This window comes from Canis lupus, chromosome 1 (genome assembly GCF_003254725.2).
Source record: "Canis lupus dingo isolate Sandy chromosome 1, ASM325472v2, whole genome shotgun sequence".
In the NCBI taxonomy this organism is placed as follows: domain Eukaryota; kingdom Metazoa; phylum Chordata; class Mammalia; order Carnivora; family Canidae; genus Canis; species Canis lupus.
The window spans coordinates 113,236,993-113,250,822 of record NC_064243.1 but is presented as its reverse complement, the minus strand read 5'-3'; the positions used below and the strand labels follow the sequence as shown (position 1 = coordinate 113,250,822).

The 13,830-nt window shown below is 57.3% G+C and overlaps 1 protein-coding gene across 4 annotated transcripts in view; it reads left to right on the top strand.

Annotated features, from left to right (window-relative positions):
• LTBP4 (latent transforming growth factor beta binding protein 4) overlaps nucleotides 1–13,499 on the top strand; it is a 28,189-nt gene extending 14,690 nt beyond the window's left edge. For 3 of the 4 annotated variants that reach the window (XM_049095072.1, XM_025424955.3, XM_049095073.1), the window contains 18 exons: nucleotides 534–776; nucleotides 1,251–1,376; nucleotides 1,465–1,584; nucleotides 2,454–2,582; nucleotides 2,760–2,885; nucleotides 3,231–3,353; nucleotides 3,540–3,671; nucleotides 5,042–5,173; nucleotides 5,253–5,378; nucleotides 6,952–7,098; nucleotides 7,849–8,115; nucleotides 8,402–8,473; nucleotides 8,773–8,901; nucleotides 9,096–9,242; nucleotides 10,238–10,390; nucleotides 11,047–11,427; nucleotides 11,809–11,961; nucleotides 13,072–13,499. In XM_049095072.1, coding sequence (XP_048951029.1) covers nucleotides 534–776; nucleotides 1,251–1,376; nucleotides 1,465–1,584; nucleotides 2,454–2,582; nucleotides 2,760–2,885; nucleotides 3,231–3,353; nucleotides 3,540–3,671; nucleotides 5,042–5,173; nucleotides 5,253–5,378; nucleotides 6,952–7,098; nucleotides 7,849–8,115; nucleotides 8,402–8,473; nucleotides 8,773–8,901; nucleotides 9,096–9,242; nucleotides 10,238–10,390; nucleotides 11,047–11,427; nucleotides 11,809–11,961; nucleotides 13,072–13,226 — 2,861 coding nt within the window. In that variant the 3' untranslated portion in view covers nucleotides 13,227–13,499. The remainder of the gene's footprint in view (nucleotides 1–533; nucleotides 777–1,250; nucleotides 1,377–1,464; nucleotides 1,585–2,453; nucleotides 2,583–2,759; nucleotides 2,886–3,230; nucleotides 3,354–3,539; nucleotides 3,672–5,041; nucleotides 5,174–5,252; nucleotides 5,379–6,951; nucleotides 7,099–7,848; nucleotides 8,116–8,401; nucleotides 8,474–8,772; nucleotides 8,902–9,095; nucleotides 9,243–10,237; nucleotides 10,391–11,046; nucleotides 11,428–11,808; nucleotides 11,962–13,071) is intronic. The other variant, XM_049095076.1, reaches the window with a different exon arrangement.
• The last annotated feature ends 331 nt before the right edge of the window (nucleotides 13,500–13,830 follow it).

The following is a 13,830-nucleotide window of genomic DNA, read 5'->3' as shown; positions in this document are numbered from 1 at the left end:
GTGAGGAACTGGGAGAGACAGAGGGGAGGGGTTTGGGGGAGTAGGGGAAAGCGGCAGTGAGGAGGGGTGGAGAGACTGAGCAATGAGGCAGGGGGAGGCTGATTGCTGGGAGAGGAGGGGGGGCGCCACAGGTTCTAAGAACCAGACACACAGCCTGATGGTCGTAGAGACCGAGTGACAGGGGGGTGGAGAGGCCAAGTGATGGGAAACAGAAAAGCTGAGTCATGGAGGATGGAGCTGTCAGTTACGGAGAACAGGAGAACAGTGCGGAAAGAGGCCGATTGATGGGGACTAGCGTTCCAGGAGGCCAACTGGAAGCTTAGGGATTGAGGAGGTGGAGGGATGGATGGCACGTTTGAATAATGGGGAAGGGGGGGTGTTGAATGAGGCAGACAAGGAGGCCAAGTGATGGGGACAGGGAGGCAGAATGATGAGGAGGGGAAGTCAAAGTGATGGAGGTCAGGGAGGCGAAGCAGAGGACAGGGGTGTGGGGCAGCATAAACGTGTGACTCTGGGCCCCTTGCCCCGGGCAGATGTGGACGAGTGCACGCAGAGCCCAGGCCTTTGTGGCAGAGGGGTCTGTGAGAACCTGTCCGGCTCTTTCCGCTGTGTTTGCCCGGCTGGCTTCCGGGGCTCGGCGTGTGAAGAAGATGTGGATGAGTGTGCCCAAGAGCCACCGCCCTGCGGGCCAGGCCGCTGTGACAACACGGCTGGCTCCTTCCACTGTGCCTGCCCGGCTGGCTTCCGCTCCCGAGGGCCGGGGGCCCCGTGCCAAGGTGAGGGTACTGAGTCTAAGCTCATGCCATCCCCATTGGCTGTGGGGATGGGAGAGGGACATGGCTGGGGGGCAGAGAGACAGGGTGATGGGACTGGCAGAGGCAGAGGAGTGGAGGTACTGAGAGGGTGGGGAGGGTCTGACTCCAGAGTCTTCTCGCCTTTCTCCACCTATGAGGATGCTCTCCATTCTGCATTCCTTTTGGAATGATATTCTTGTGCTCATGGCAGCCCGGGGTGGGGGACAACTCTGAGCTGGGGAGGGCAACGTGCAGGAGGTGGTACCCTAGCTTCACCCTGGCAGCTGGACAGACCATTAGTGGGGGAACAGAGAAGGAGTCTGTACTCCCGGGAGGTGGGATGAGCCTGGCCCAAGAGACTGCCTCCAGACTGGAATGTTGGGGTAGATGGTGATAGCAGTGGGGATGATTGGGTCCAGGCCCCTTTCTCAGCCCCACTGGTTCCCTCTTCCCCAGATGTGGATGAGTGTGCCCGAACCCCCCCGCCCTGCGCCTATGGCCGGTGTGAGAACACAGAAGGTGGCTTCCAGTGCGTCTGCCCCACAGGCTTCCAACCCAACACGGCTGGCTCCGAGTGCGAGGGTGAGGCCGGGGAGGGAGGGAGGAGTGTGGATGGGTGAGGGAGGCTTTGGGCTGCTCCTTCAAAGCCACCTTTTCCCCTGCTCCCCAGATGTGGATGAGTGTGAGAATCACCTGGCATGTCCTGGGCAGGAGTGTGTGAATTCGCCCGGCTCCTTCCAGTGCAGGGCCTGTCCTGCTGGCCACCACCTGCAGCATGGCCGGTGCACTGGTGAGACCAAGCCCTGGCTATGACCTTAGACCCGCATCATGACCCCTGACCTGGCCCTCAATCCCCTGGACCATGACCCCCAGCATCTGACTGTGACTCGACTTAGATTATGGGTCCATGACCCATATTGCAATCCCTAATCTGGACCTTGAATCTTGACCCTGAATGTGACTTCTGATTCTGTGACCCTCAACTTGACAGTGACATTTGACCCTATTTCTCCTGCTGATAAACCCTCCCCACAACCCTGAAAGCAATTGTAAACCTTCTGATCCTAACTGTCCCTTGACCTTGAATGTGACCTGTGACCCCTGAACCTGACTGACATTTGACCTAGCCATAACTCCTGCTATAACCCCTGACTCTCTGTGACCTTTGATCCTGTCTCTCTCACTGCCCCTGCCCATTCTCAGAATAACCATCTCTGGGGCCTGAGTGGGTTCATGACCCCTGGCCCTGACCCCCAACTTGAGGCAGAATTCTGGACCCTGTTACCCATGACCCAAATTGGCCTCAGATGCCAGTCATCGACTCTAATCATTCTCCTGATTCGGCAGAATGCCACAATATCCTGGTTTATAACACCTGACCTGTTACCCTGATTAATTTCTGACCCCAGTGCTAGTCCAGAGGCCCTTCACTGATTCCAGGATCCTGGCATAGGGAGTTCCCAGAAATCCGGACCCACAGGACACCCAGTTATGGTCCCTAGAATCAGGGACTCTTGGTCTCCCCCACTCACTTCTGCCACGGAGCCCAATATCCAACCCAAGACACTACCCACTCACTTCTCCAGACCCCTCAGCCCCAGGGGAGAATCCTTGCCGTGTCCCTAGACCGGACCCCTTCTGAAAGCCCGGTACCCACAGATGTGGACGAGTGCAGTTCGGGTGCCTCTTGCGGCCCCCATGGCCACTGCATCAACACGGAGGGCTCCTTCCGCTGCAGCTGTGCACCGGGCTATCGGGCGCCGGCGGGTCGGCCTGGGCCCTGCGCAGGTGAGCAGGAGGGGAGAGGTGGGCAGGGCGGGGTGGGGGTCGGGGAGCCTGGGAGTGGGGTCTGGGTTCTCGGGCAGAGCCTGCTGGGGTGATGGAAGCGAGACCAACAGGCTATGGGTGGGGCTTGCGGGCGGAGCTGCCCTTTGGGCGACGACCCCGACCACTCCTGCACCCTAGACGTGAACGAGTGCCTGGAGGGCGATTTCTGTTTCCCCCACGGCGAGTGCCTCAACACCGACGGCTCCTTTGCCTGCACCTGCGCCCCGGGCTACCGGCCCGGACCCCGCGGAGCCTCTTGCCTCGGTCGGTACCCGAGCTGGGCCTGGAGCGGGAAAGCGTGGGCTTACCCCAAGAAAATCCGGACTGGGAGAGGGCGGCGGGCGGAGTCTGAATTCTTGGACGGAGGTCTCAAAGCCACGGGGTCTAAGCCGGGCTGGTGGAGCCTCCTGGCGGCGGCCGGGAAGGGGCGGGGCCTGGGCCGCCTGGGGCGGGGCTTGAGGGGAAGGCGGGGCCTGCGGTGGGCGGGGAAACGGGGGGCGGCCTCAGCCAGGGGGCGGGAGGGGGAGGGGCGGGGGAGGGCGGCGGAGGGGCTCGGCCTGCAAGGCTGAGCGGCGGCGGGGCACCGCGGTCTCGGACGCTGTCCCGCAGACGTGGACGAGTGCAGCGAGGAGGACCTCTGCCAGAGCGGCATCTGTACCAACACCGACGGCTCCTTCGAGTGCGTCTGTCCTCCGGGACATCGCGCCGGCCCCGACCTGGCCTCCTGCCTCGGTGAGGCCCCCGCCGCGGGATCCCTGCCCTCGGCCTCCCCTTCTCTCGCACTCATCTGCCCTCCGCTGCCTGCCCCCTTCCCCCCTTCCGACTCTCCACTCCCTTCCTTAACTCCCTCAACTTGTTCTCCTTTGCCTCCCAGCCTCCCCGGCTTCCCCCATTTGACTGCTCTGCCTCCTTCCTCAGACGTGGACGAATGTCGCGAGCGGGGCCCGGCCCTGTGCGGCTCCCAGCGTTGTGAGAATTCCCCCGGCTCCTACCGCTGTGTCCGAGACTGCGAGCCCGGCTACCACGCGGGCCCCGAGGGCACCTGTGACGGTGAGACTCCTCTCCTCCCTCACCCCTGCCCCTGGGACAAGTGGCTGGAGTCAGCTCCCTGAGGGGTGGAGGAGGAGCACCCTGCCTTCCAGCCTTGAGGGGAGGGAAGGAGCCCCCAACTGACGCTCTTAACCGTGTCCCCCTCTCTATGGTGCAAATAAGCCACCATTGTGCCCTTGCATCCCCCCCGGGAGGTGAGCTGGGAGGAGAGGAGGAAGACCCTTCCAGAGCAGCCCATGCGCCTCTGCTGCTCTAGCACGGTCTGCATTTTAGGCTATACCCCAGTAAGACATCCCCAGGCAGAGCAGTTAGTTAGCGTTCTGTGCTTTCCCCAGTTTTCAGACTTCTCCAGCCCTTGGGAACGGGTACAGTAGGGGTGGCCAGTGTCCTTGCTTCACACCCACCCTTGTCTGGTCCTCTTGTTCCTCACACCTTCCCATTCCAATCAACGCAGGGCACCCCACCCCACCCCGGCACCCTAATCTCTTGCCTGATTTCTCCACCAGGCTCCCAAAGACTACTGATGAGACAGGAGGCTGGGGCTAATCTAAGATTTGTTTTTGCCTAGTGTGTGGGTCAGTGTGGGTCAGCATTTTGGGGAACAAATGAAATGACTGTGGGCTGGCTATCTTTGGCTCTCTAGCTGCCAGACCTCTGATCCATGGAAGCCCCGTTTCAAGGGACCTCATTCATTAATTCCACAAGAATTTGTTAATCACCTACTGTGTGCCAGACACTGGGGGGTACTATAGGCAAGGGGTCAAACAAAATCCCGCTCTCATGGAGCCAATGGTGGGGAAGGGAGACAGGTGGGAAGAGATAGACAATAAACATGTAAATAAACTCAAGGTTCATTCAGCAGTTTGGAGGCACCTACTGTGTGTCAAGCACAGTTCTATACCCTGGGGATATGGGGCGGGGGGGGGGGGGACGGACAAGATAGACACATGTCCCTGCATTGTGGAGGGGGATGGTGGTGTACCAAGAAATACATGGATAATATAATATCAAGTTTAGGAAGGAAAATAGAGCAGGATAAATGGACAGAGATGACAGGGCAGTGGGGGGAAGGGGTGCTGGGAGGGCTTTACCTAGACACTAGTGAAGTGAGAGAGGGAGCCACGCAGATAGCTGCAGGAAGAGTGATCCTGACAGAGGCAACAGCAAGTATAAAGGCCCTGAGGAGGGACCACATTTAGACTATGTGAGAAATGGCAGGGAGACTTTAAGCGTCTCAACACTTTAGAAGCTCAGACTCCTAGAATATCAGGTTTATAGACTTCTCAGGCATGGGAACTGGAAGCAGCCTCAGGAACTTGTGAATCCAGCCCTGCGACTCCCCTCCCCTCCCTCATCCCACTCTTTTGCAGATGTGGATGAGTGCCAAGAATATGGCTCAGCGATTTGTGGAGCCCAGCGCTGTGAGAACACCCCTGGCTCCTACCGCTGCACACCGGCCTGTGACCCTGGCTATCAGCCCACGCCAGGGGGCGGCTGCCAGGGTAGGTGTCCATCAGGCTTTGGGTGAGATGTGGAGGGGATAGAAGGCTCAGCAATGGCCTGACTGTCTGGTGGTTGCAGATGTGGACGAGTGCCGGAATCGATCCTTCTGCGGGGCCCATGCCGTGTGCCAGAACCTGCCTGGCTCCTTCCAGTGCCTCTGTGACCAGGGATACGAGGGGGCCAGGGACGGGCGTCACTGCGTGGGTACGGGGCTCCCCGGGGTGGGTTTGGCTGGAGGGTGGGGAAGAGGTTGGTCAGGCCCTGTTCCTCTCCAAAGCCCTGAACAAATGTGAATTGACATTTGGTGTGAACAAATGTGAACACACACAGTAGCCTATGGAATTTAGACCTTACATCATTTCCATATCAGTCAGGAATCTCTTGTTTGCAAGCAAGAGAAACCCTATTCATTCAGATCTTGTTTGGGGGAGAGCTTAAAAAAATACATGCATAAAATGTAGAAAATGCACACTAATCTTTTTTTTTGAATGCACACTAATTTTAAGTGTACATAAACATTTTCTTTTTCCCCAATGTTTTTTTTTTTTTTTTAAGATTTTATTTATTTATTCATGAGAATACACAGAGAGGAGAGAGAGAGAGGCAGAGACACAGGCAGAGAGAGAAGCAGGCTCCATGCAGGGAGCCCATTGTGGGACTCAATCCCTGGTCTCTAGGATCACGCCCTGGGCTGAAGGCGGTGCTAAACCGCTGAGCCACCTGGGCTGCCCCTTCCCCCATGTTTTGTGATGAAAGTTTCTAAACATACAGCAAATTGAAAGACAATACAATGAATGTCCACACACCCATGATCTATATTCCATTATCATTATTTTATTATACTTATCTCACATAGCTGTCTGTAATCCACCTTATTTCTGGGATCGGCTTAAATTTAAGTTGTAGGCATCAGTACACTTCTCTCTAAATTCTTCAGTCTACATAGTATTAACTAGAGTCCAGTAGGTGTTTTCTATTTTCATTTGAGGTTCAATTTACCTACAGTGAGCTGTGTGAATCTTAGTTATATATACATATATTTTTTAAGTAGGCTCCACACCCATCTTGGAGCCCAACACAAGGCTTGAACTCAAGACCCTGAGATCCAGACCTGAACTGAGATCAAGAGTCAGATGCTTAACCGACTGAGCCACCAAGGAGCCCCAGTTATATATTCTTTTAATTTTGACAAATTCCAACACAACAGGCTTTGTTTCCTTGAAAAGAATTAAAACAGTGACATGCTAGAATATGTTTGAACTTGAGGCATACTTGGATCCAGGGATTCCAACAAGGCTAGCTGTCTCCCTCTCTCAGCTCTGCTTTCCTCTGTTGTATTTATTTTCAGGCAGACTCTTTTCACATGACAAAGAAGGCCCTAGCACTTGCGGACTAACATCCTTAGCCTGGCAACCCTTGAACTAAAAAGGGAGGCTCTTTGATATTTCTAGCAAAAGTGCCAGGCCTGGCTTTGGCCCAGCTTGGTCACCACCTGTCTCTCAGAGCCAGAGAAATACAGTAATCTGGTTGGCCATGCCTGGGACTTGTGTCCACCCCTCGAAGTAGATTTAGCCCTACTCAAAAATACACGAGTTGAAAATGGAAGATCAAAGGGCTCCCAAGGGAAATTCAGGGTTTGTCACCAAAAGATAGTGAATGATGGGGTCTAGGTGACTAAAAATACCCATTATTTTTGGATATTTCAGACTTTTAGAGTTTTAGGATCACAGACATTTGCAACCATTGACTTTCCCTCCCCTTTGTCTCTTGCTCACAGATGTGAATGAATGTGAAACGCTACAGGGTGTGTGTGGAGCTGCCCTGTGTGAGAATGTCGAAGGCTCCTTCCTCTGTGTCTGCCCCACCAGCCCTGAGGAGTTTGACCCCATGACTGGACGTTGTGTTCCCCCACGAACTTCTCCTGGTAAGACTCATGTGTCTATTTAACTTATGGCTGCAGGGCTTACAGGAAAATGATGTGGTCTAACCATTCTGGGCTTGGACAGCTGCCATCAGTTAAATGTTGTTGTTTTAAATAGCAATAAACAGGGGATTCCTGGGTGGCGCAGCGGTTTGGCGCCTGCCTTTGGCCCAGGGTGCGATCCTGGGGACCCGGGATCGAGTCCCACATCGGGCTCCTGGTGCATGGAGCCTGCTTCTCCCTCTGCCTGTGTCTCTGCCTCTCTCTCTCTCTGTGACTATCATAAATAAATGAAAAATTAAAAAAAAATAAATAGCAATAAACAATAGAGAACACATGGGTGGTAGGACTCCGTGTCAGCCCTGTCCCTGACTCTACCAGATTCTTTTATTCAGCAGATGTTCACAGGGCATCCACTATGTTTAGGCCCTGGGTACTAGGCACACAGTGGTGACCAGGAGAGACCACTGTCTTTAAGGGGCTCACAGTCCAGAAGGGGGCAGGCAGAGATATCACCAGATAGCGACAACCAGAGAAATCAGGGCTGGAAGGAGGAAATCCAGGCGAGAGGGAACAAGGCCGTGATGGGGGAGAAGACAGAGAGAGAGATGCAGAAATGGCAAGAGGTGAGAATGGGAGAGACAAGGATAGATGGTGAGAGGTGTGGAGTCTGGTTCTGCCTCAGTTTCCCCAGGTATAACATGGGGGTGGGAGGCTCAGCCCACACTGGGCTAAAGCCCCTTGCTTCCCCAGGCACATTCCCCGGCTCACAGCCCCAGGCACCTGCCAGCCCAGGTCTGCCTGCCCGGCCACCTCCACCATCCCCACCCCGCCGGCCCAGCCCACCCAGACAGGGCCCTGTGGGCAGTGGGCGCCGGGAGTGCTACTTTGACACGGCGGCTCCGGATGCATGTGACAACATCCTGGCACGGAATGTGACATGGCAAGAGTGCTGCTGCACCGTGGGTGAGGGCTGGGGCAGCGGCTGCCGCATCCAGCAGTGCCCCAGCACCGAGACAGGTAGGCATGGGCTACTGGGTGGACAGAGGGCTGAGGGTTTGGGTAGAAAGAGGTGAGCATGGGACTGGGACAGGGGACACATTTGGACATGAGCTGGGGTCCTGGGTACTGCAAGGGCAAGATCAAGCTGCCAGTCAGGTGGGTATGAGGCTGAGAGGTGGACACAAACAGGCAGGGGGCCCGAAAACTTGGGTGATGAAGGGTAAGTGGTCAGGGGGCAAGAGTAAGGCCAGGGCGGGGGCCGGTTGTTGAGGGTGTCTGGGCTTAGCCTTGTGTCTGTGTGCAGCCGAGTACCAGTCACTGTGCCCCCACGGCCGGGGCTACCTGGCACCGAGCGGAGACCTGAGCCTCCGGAGGGGTAAGGCCAGACTTCGAGCCCCACTGCTCCTCAGGCCCCAGGCCCAGCTCCATCTCACCCTTGGCCCTGTTTTCTCTCTCACCCTCTTTCTGTCTCCCCCATTCCTCCCACCCGCTCTGTCTCTCTACCGCCACCTCTCCCTATCTCTCCACCTCTGGGTCTCTGTCACCACCTTTGGGGTCCCTCTCTTCTCTGGTCAAGCCCTGGAGCCACACATTCCCCCCATCCGGCCGCCCCACACCCTGGCCCGCCCCCCTCTCTCTTGGTGTGGGGCGCCTTTCTGACCATCCTTCCCGCAGACGTGGACGAGTGCCAGCTCTTCCGAGACCAGGTGTGCAAGAGCGGCGTGTGCGTGAACACGGCCCCAGGCTACTCATGTTATTGCAGCAACGGCTACTACTACCATGCCCAGCGACTGGAGTGCGTCGGTAGGAGCCTCCCTCCACTTCCTTGTTTACCCCGCCCCCCACGCTCTACCCCGCCAGCCCCGCTCCGGAATGCGGCCACCGCCAGCAGGAAGTCCTCCTGGAGTCTAGACTCCATCCATCACACTGTTAACGCGCTGGGGAAGTGGGAAAGGATAGAGGGCTGCCTCCCAACCGCTTCCTCCTCGCCTCCCTAGATAATGACGAGTGCGCGGACGAGGAGCCGGCGTGTGAGGGCGGCAGCTGCGTCAACACCGTGGGCTCCTATCACTGCACGTGCGAGCCCCCGCTGGTGCTGGACGGCTCCCGGCGCCGCTGCGTCTCCAACGAGAGCCAGAGCCTCGGTAGCCCCGCCCCCGGGCCCGCCCCGCCCCCGCCCCGGGCCGGCCCCGCCCCCGGGGCCCTACCCTGCCCAAGGCTCGGCCCCGCCCCCTCACGCCCCGTTTCCTCGCCGAGTCTGAAGCTCAGGGGCGGGCGGGCCTGGTGGGCAGGGTTCTCCCGGAGGAAAGGTTCCAGAGGAGCCTGCCGCTTGCTGGCCGTGCGTCCCTGCACGTGGCGGATAGCCTCTGGGCCCCCGGCTTCCGTTCGGCACACTGGGTGCGCTGGCGATTGCCTCTTACAGGGTGGCCCAGGGGGATTTTATTTCAGGACCCTATGGGACCTGGTCTTACTAAGTTCTAAAGCTGTGCTTCCTGCTATTATTTCCCTGTGTGTCTCTGTCTCTTACCACCTCTCTGGGATGTCTGTCTTTAGGTTTGTTCTCTGAATTTCTGCCACCCTCTGAGTCCTTGTTTCTAGGTCTGTTTTTTTTGTTGTTGTTGTTGTTGTTTATTTGTTGTTGTTTTGGTCTCTCTGAATCATTGGTTTCCTGTTTTTCATGGAGTCTCTTGACTCTTGGGATGTGTTTGTCTCTATCTCTTTGGGTCTTTTCTTTTTGCCCACTGGCCCAAACTCCTTTGTTTTTCCACTTTCTGTTCTTACACACACACACACACACACACACACCCCAAACACCCTGAGACTTCATTCAAACAATGCTCAGAGAAGAAAAAGCGACTGCCCCAGGTCCCAGAGCCCTTCAGAGGCTGGGCGTGGAGAGAACCCTTTCAGACCCTCTCTCCCAGCCACTGGACCCCTTCTGTTTTCTCCTCCTATATGACAGCCTCATGCCAGACCAAGCTCACACTTACCTGGCACTACCTCAGAGGGCTCCTGGGAGTCAGATCACAGCTGAGGAGAAGCACCTGGTGTTAGGCATCAGGTGGCTGGACTGCTCTCAGCATTTGGGAGGACCCGATCCCACTTGTCCCACCCTGATGCATGCTGTCTCTGCCCTCAGATGACAATCTGGGAGTGTGCTGGCAGGAAGTAGGAGCTGACCTCGTGTGTAGCCGCCCCCGGCTGGACCGCCAGGCCACCTATACAGAGTGCTGCTGCCTCTACGGAGAGGCCTGGGGAATGGACTGTGCCCTCTGCCCTGCCCAGGACTCAGGTACTGCCATCTGCCTGGGCCACACTCAGGCTTAGATAGCTCCCTTAGGAGCCCATAACTCCTCCCAAATCCTGGACCCTTAGACTTCAAATACCAGTTGCTCAGACCCCACCGTCCTGGCCCACAGATCTCCAAATCCCAGTGTATTAGACACTCACTTCCAGGTGCCTAAGACCCCAAAGCATAACCCCAGAGATCCCCAAAAGCTTGGCTCTTAAAACCCTTGAGTCCACCTTGGGAACTCAGCCCCAGGCCTTAAACCCTGGTCCTTGGTCCTCAGACCTCCAGGTCCTCTGTCTCAGATCCCCTCCTGTGCATCCTGGCCCCTTAGGCCCCCAGTAGCAGTTCCTGGTACTCCCCAGCTCTGGTCCCTAAAACACCCCCATCTTATTTCTCTAGGTCCCTAGTCTAAGATTCTATGGTTCCCCCAAATTCCAGCACTTAGGAGTTTCAGTATCAGCCCTCGGCCTCCTAATCCTTGCTCCAGAACCCCTGATCCTGACCCCACCATCCCAGCCCCTCTCTTTGAAGCCCCTCCCATGCTTCAGCCCAAGCCCCTCCTCACTCCTCTGGGAGCCGTTCCCCACACAACAGACATGAGTGGTGGGTGCTGAGGCAAGCCAGGGCTAACCATGAGGCTCTGCTCCTATTTACAGATGACTTTGAGGCCCTGTGCAACGTGCTACGCCCGCCAGCATATGGTCCCCCGAGACCAGGTGGCTTTGGACTCCCTTATGAATATGGCCCTGACCTGGGTCCACCCTACCAGGGCCTTCCCTATGGGCCTGAGTTGTACCCACCACCTGTGCTACCCTACGACCCCTACCCACCACCTCCTGGGCCCTTTGCCCGCCGGGAGGCCCCATACGGAGCACCACCCTATGACATGCCAGACTTTGAAGACGACGGTGGCCCCTATGGTGAATCTGAGGCTGCGGCGCCACCTGGCCCAGGAACCCGCTGGCGCTATCGGTCCCGCGACACCCGGGGCTCCTTCCCAGAACCCGAGGAGTCACCTGAAGGGGGAAGCTATCCTGGTGAGCACTGCGGGCAAGCCGATGTAGGCTGAGATGAAGAGTTAGGGGTGCACAGGGGTGGAGACAGGGAGGAGGGGGAGGGAAAGAGAGTGAGACCCAGAAACAAAAAGAAACCAGGGGTGAAGATTGGCTCAGAAAGACGGGAAAACACAGATACAGTCAGAGTGAGCGACGAAGCAGCACAGAAACACACCTGCAGACCGAGAAAGAGGACAGGGAGAAGAGCAGAGCCAGGGAAACCTGGCCGCATAGCGCCCCCGACAGCCCCGGAGCGGGCCGCACAGTTTAGGAGAGGTTACAGGCCAGGGGCGACCCCACGGTGGGGGTTTAAACCATGGAAGGCAGAGACCCTGAACCATGGAGTCCCCGCATTCTCCGCAGGCACCCTGTCCGGGCCCTATGAGGGACTGGAGGCGGAGGAGTGCGGGATCCTGGACGGCTGTGCCCACGGCCGCTGCGTGCGCGTCCCCGAGGGCTTCACCTGCGACTGCTTCACCGGCTACCGCCTGGACATGACCCGCATGGCCTGCGTCGGTGAGGGGTGACCAGAGCCTGCCTGCACCGGCAGAGGGTGGAAGCCCTGACTGAGTGGTGGGGGTGGGGGTGGGGGTGGGGGGGTTAGAGGGGCTGGTCAGAGACGTTGAGGGGTGTCCAGGGGTCCGGCCAGACCAGAGGGAACAGGAAATAACTCCTGCACAGGGACGGGGCTTGCCAGCAAAAAGTGAGGCCAGGGTGAGAGCTTGACCTCAGGGACCCGGGCTGGGCTTGAAGCAGAGCTGAGGAATCCTGTAGAATCCTGCGGTGCTGATGTCTAAGGACCCCCGTGCTACCTGGGGCAATTTGCTTGACCGCTTTGGGGAGCTTCAGTCTTCTCGTCTGTAGAATGGGAATATGTGTCATGCTGCCTAGTTTAGACAGTAGTAAAGCAAAGTGGCTACGATCAAAGACTCTGGGGGAGTTGGACAGACCTCAGGCTCAGTCTAGCAACGTGCTGTGCGACCCTGGACAGGTCACTGTGCCTTTAGTTAATCTCATCCAAAAAAAAATGAGCCGAGTTGGAGAACTCATTCCATAGAGTTGTGACCATCATCGATACTGGTTTACAATGACACTGAGGCCTCCGTATAAATAAACCAAGGCTCGGAAAAGAGAACGAGTTTCCCAAGGACCCACAGCCAGGAAAGAGCAGGGGAGTGGGCACTCAGAGACCCCGAGAGCTGGTCTGGGAACTCACTGAGCTGAAGAGGGGCTTGTGGGATGTTGCACTGGTCCTCAGTTTGCCCATATGTAAATGGGATCACGTACCTACTGCCTAGGAGGATAAATACACGTGGTGTGCTTTAAATAACGCCTGGTACAGAGAAAGCATTGGTTGTGATAGCATCATCGGTGTTATTTTCCTAACAAAACCCTAGCCACCTAGGGGCTACCATCCCCACCTCACAGAACACAGCTGCGGCACAGAGAGGCCAAGCCACCTGCCCGGGCTCACACAGCCAGCAGGGGGTGGCCGCGGGGCTGGATTCGACTCCAAGCAGGAGGCTCAGCGTTCGCACCCCTCGGCCCCGGAGGCCCCAGGGGTCAGAAGGGGGGGGCTCCAGGGCCCCCAGGCCTGAGCAGCGCCCCCTGTACCTCCTAATGCAGACATCAACGAGTGTGACGAGGCCGAGGCCGCCTCCCCGCTCTGTGTCAACGCACGCTGCGTCAACACCGATGGCTCCTTCCGCTGCGTCTGCCGCCCGGGGTTCGCACCGTCGCACCAGCCGCACCACTGCACGCCCGCCCGGCCGCGGGCCTGAGCCTCGGCGGCCCCAGGCTCTTTGCTCGGCGCCTGCGCCCGCGGGTCCCCGCCGCCGCGCACCCTCCCGTCCGCTTGCGCCCAGGAGCGCCGGGTGCCTGCGGGGCAGAGAGGAGGGACCCGAACCATGGAAGGGGCGAGGCCCCTCGCTGCCCCTGCCGCCCTGGCCCGTCCTGCCGACGCCGCGGGGCCCCGGGACTAGCCCACCGCCCCTTCACGTTCCCTCTCCTTTTTATAAAAAATTTCAATTAAAAAACACCTATTTTGTACCTTCTGCCTCTGTCTGCCTGTGTTTCTCAAAGTCTGGCTCCAGAGTTTGTTCTTGGAGCCACTAAATTACATCCTCTTTGCACCCTTGACTCAACCCCTGCCTGTGTCGCTTAGCCTGCCTCGGTTTCTGCCCTTTCCCTTCTATGTCCGTTTTTCTCTTTGTCTTTCTGTTTTCTCCCTCTTGTCTTTCTGCTTCCTTTTCTCGGCCCAGAGCTCTATGACACGGGGACATACTTTCTGTTTCTATGCCTTTAGTTTTTTCCTATCTCTCTTGTTTGCTTGGCTTGCTTTGTTTTTGAATTTTATTTATTTATTTGAAAGTGAGAGAGAGCACA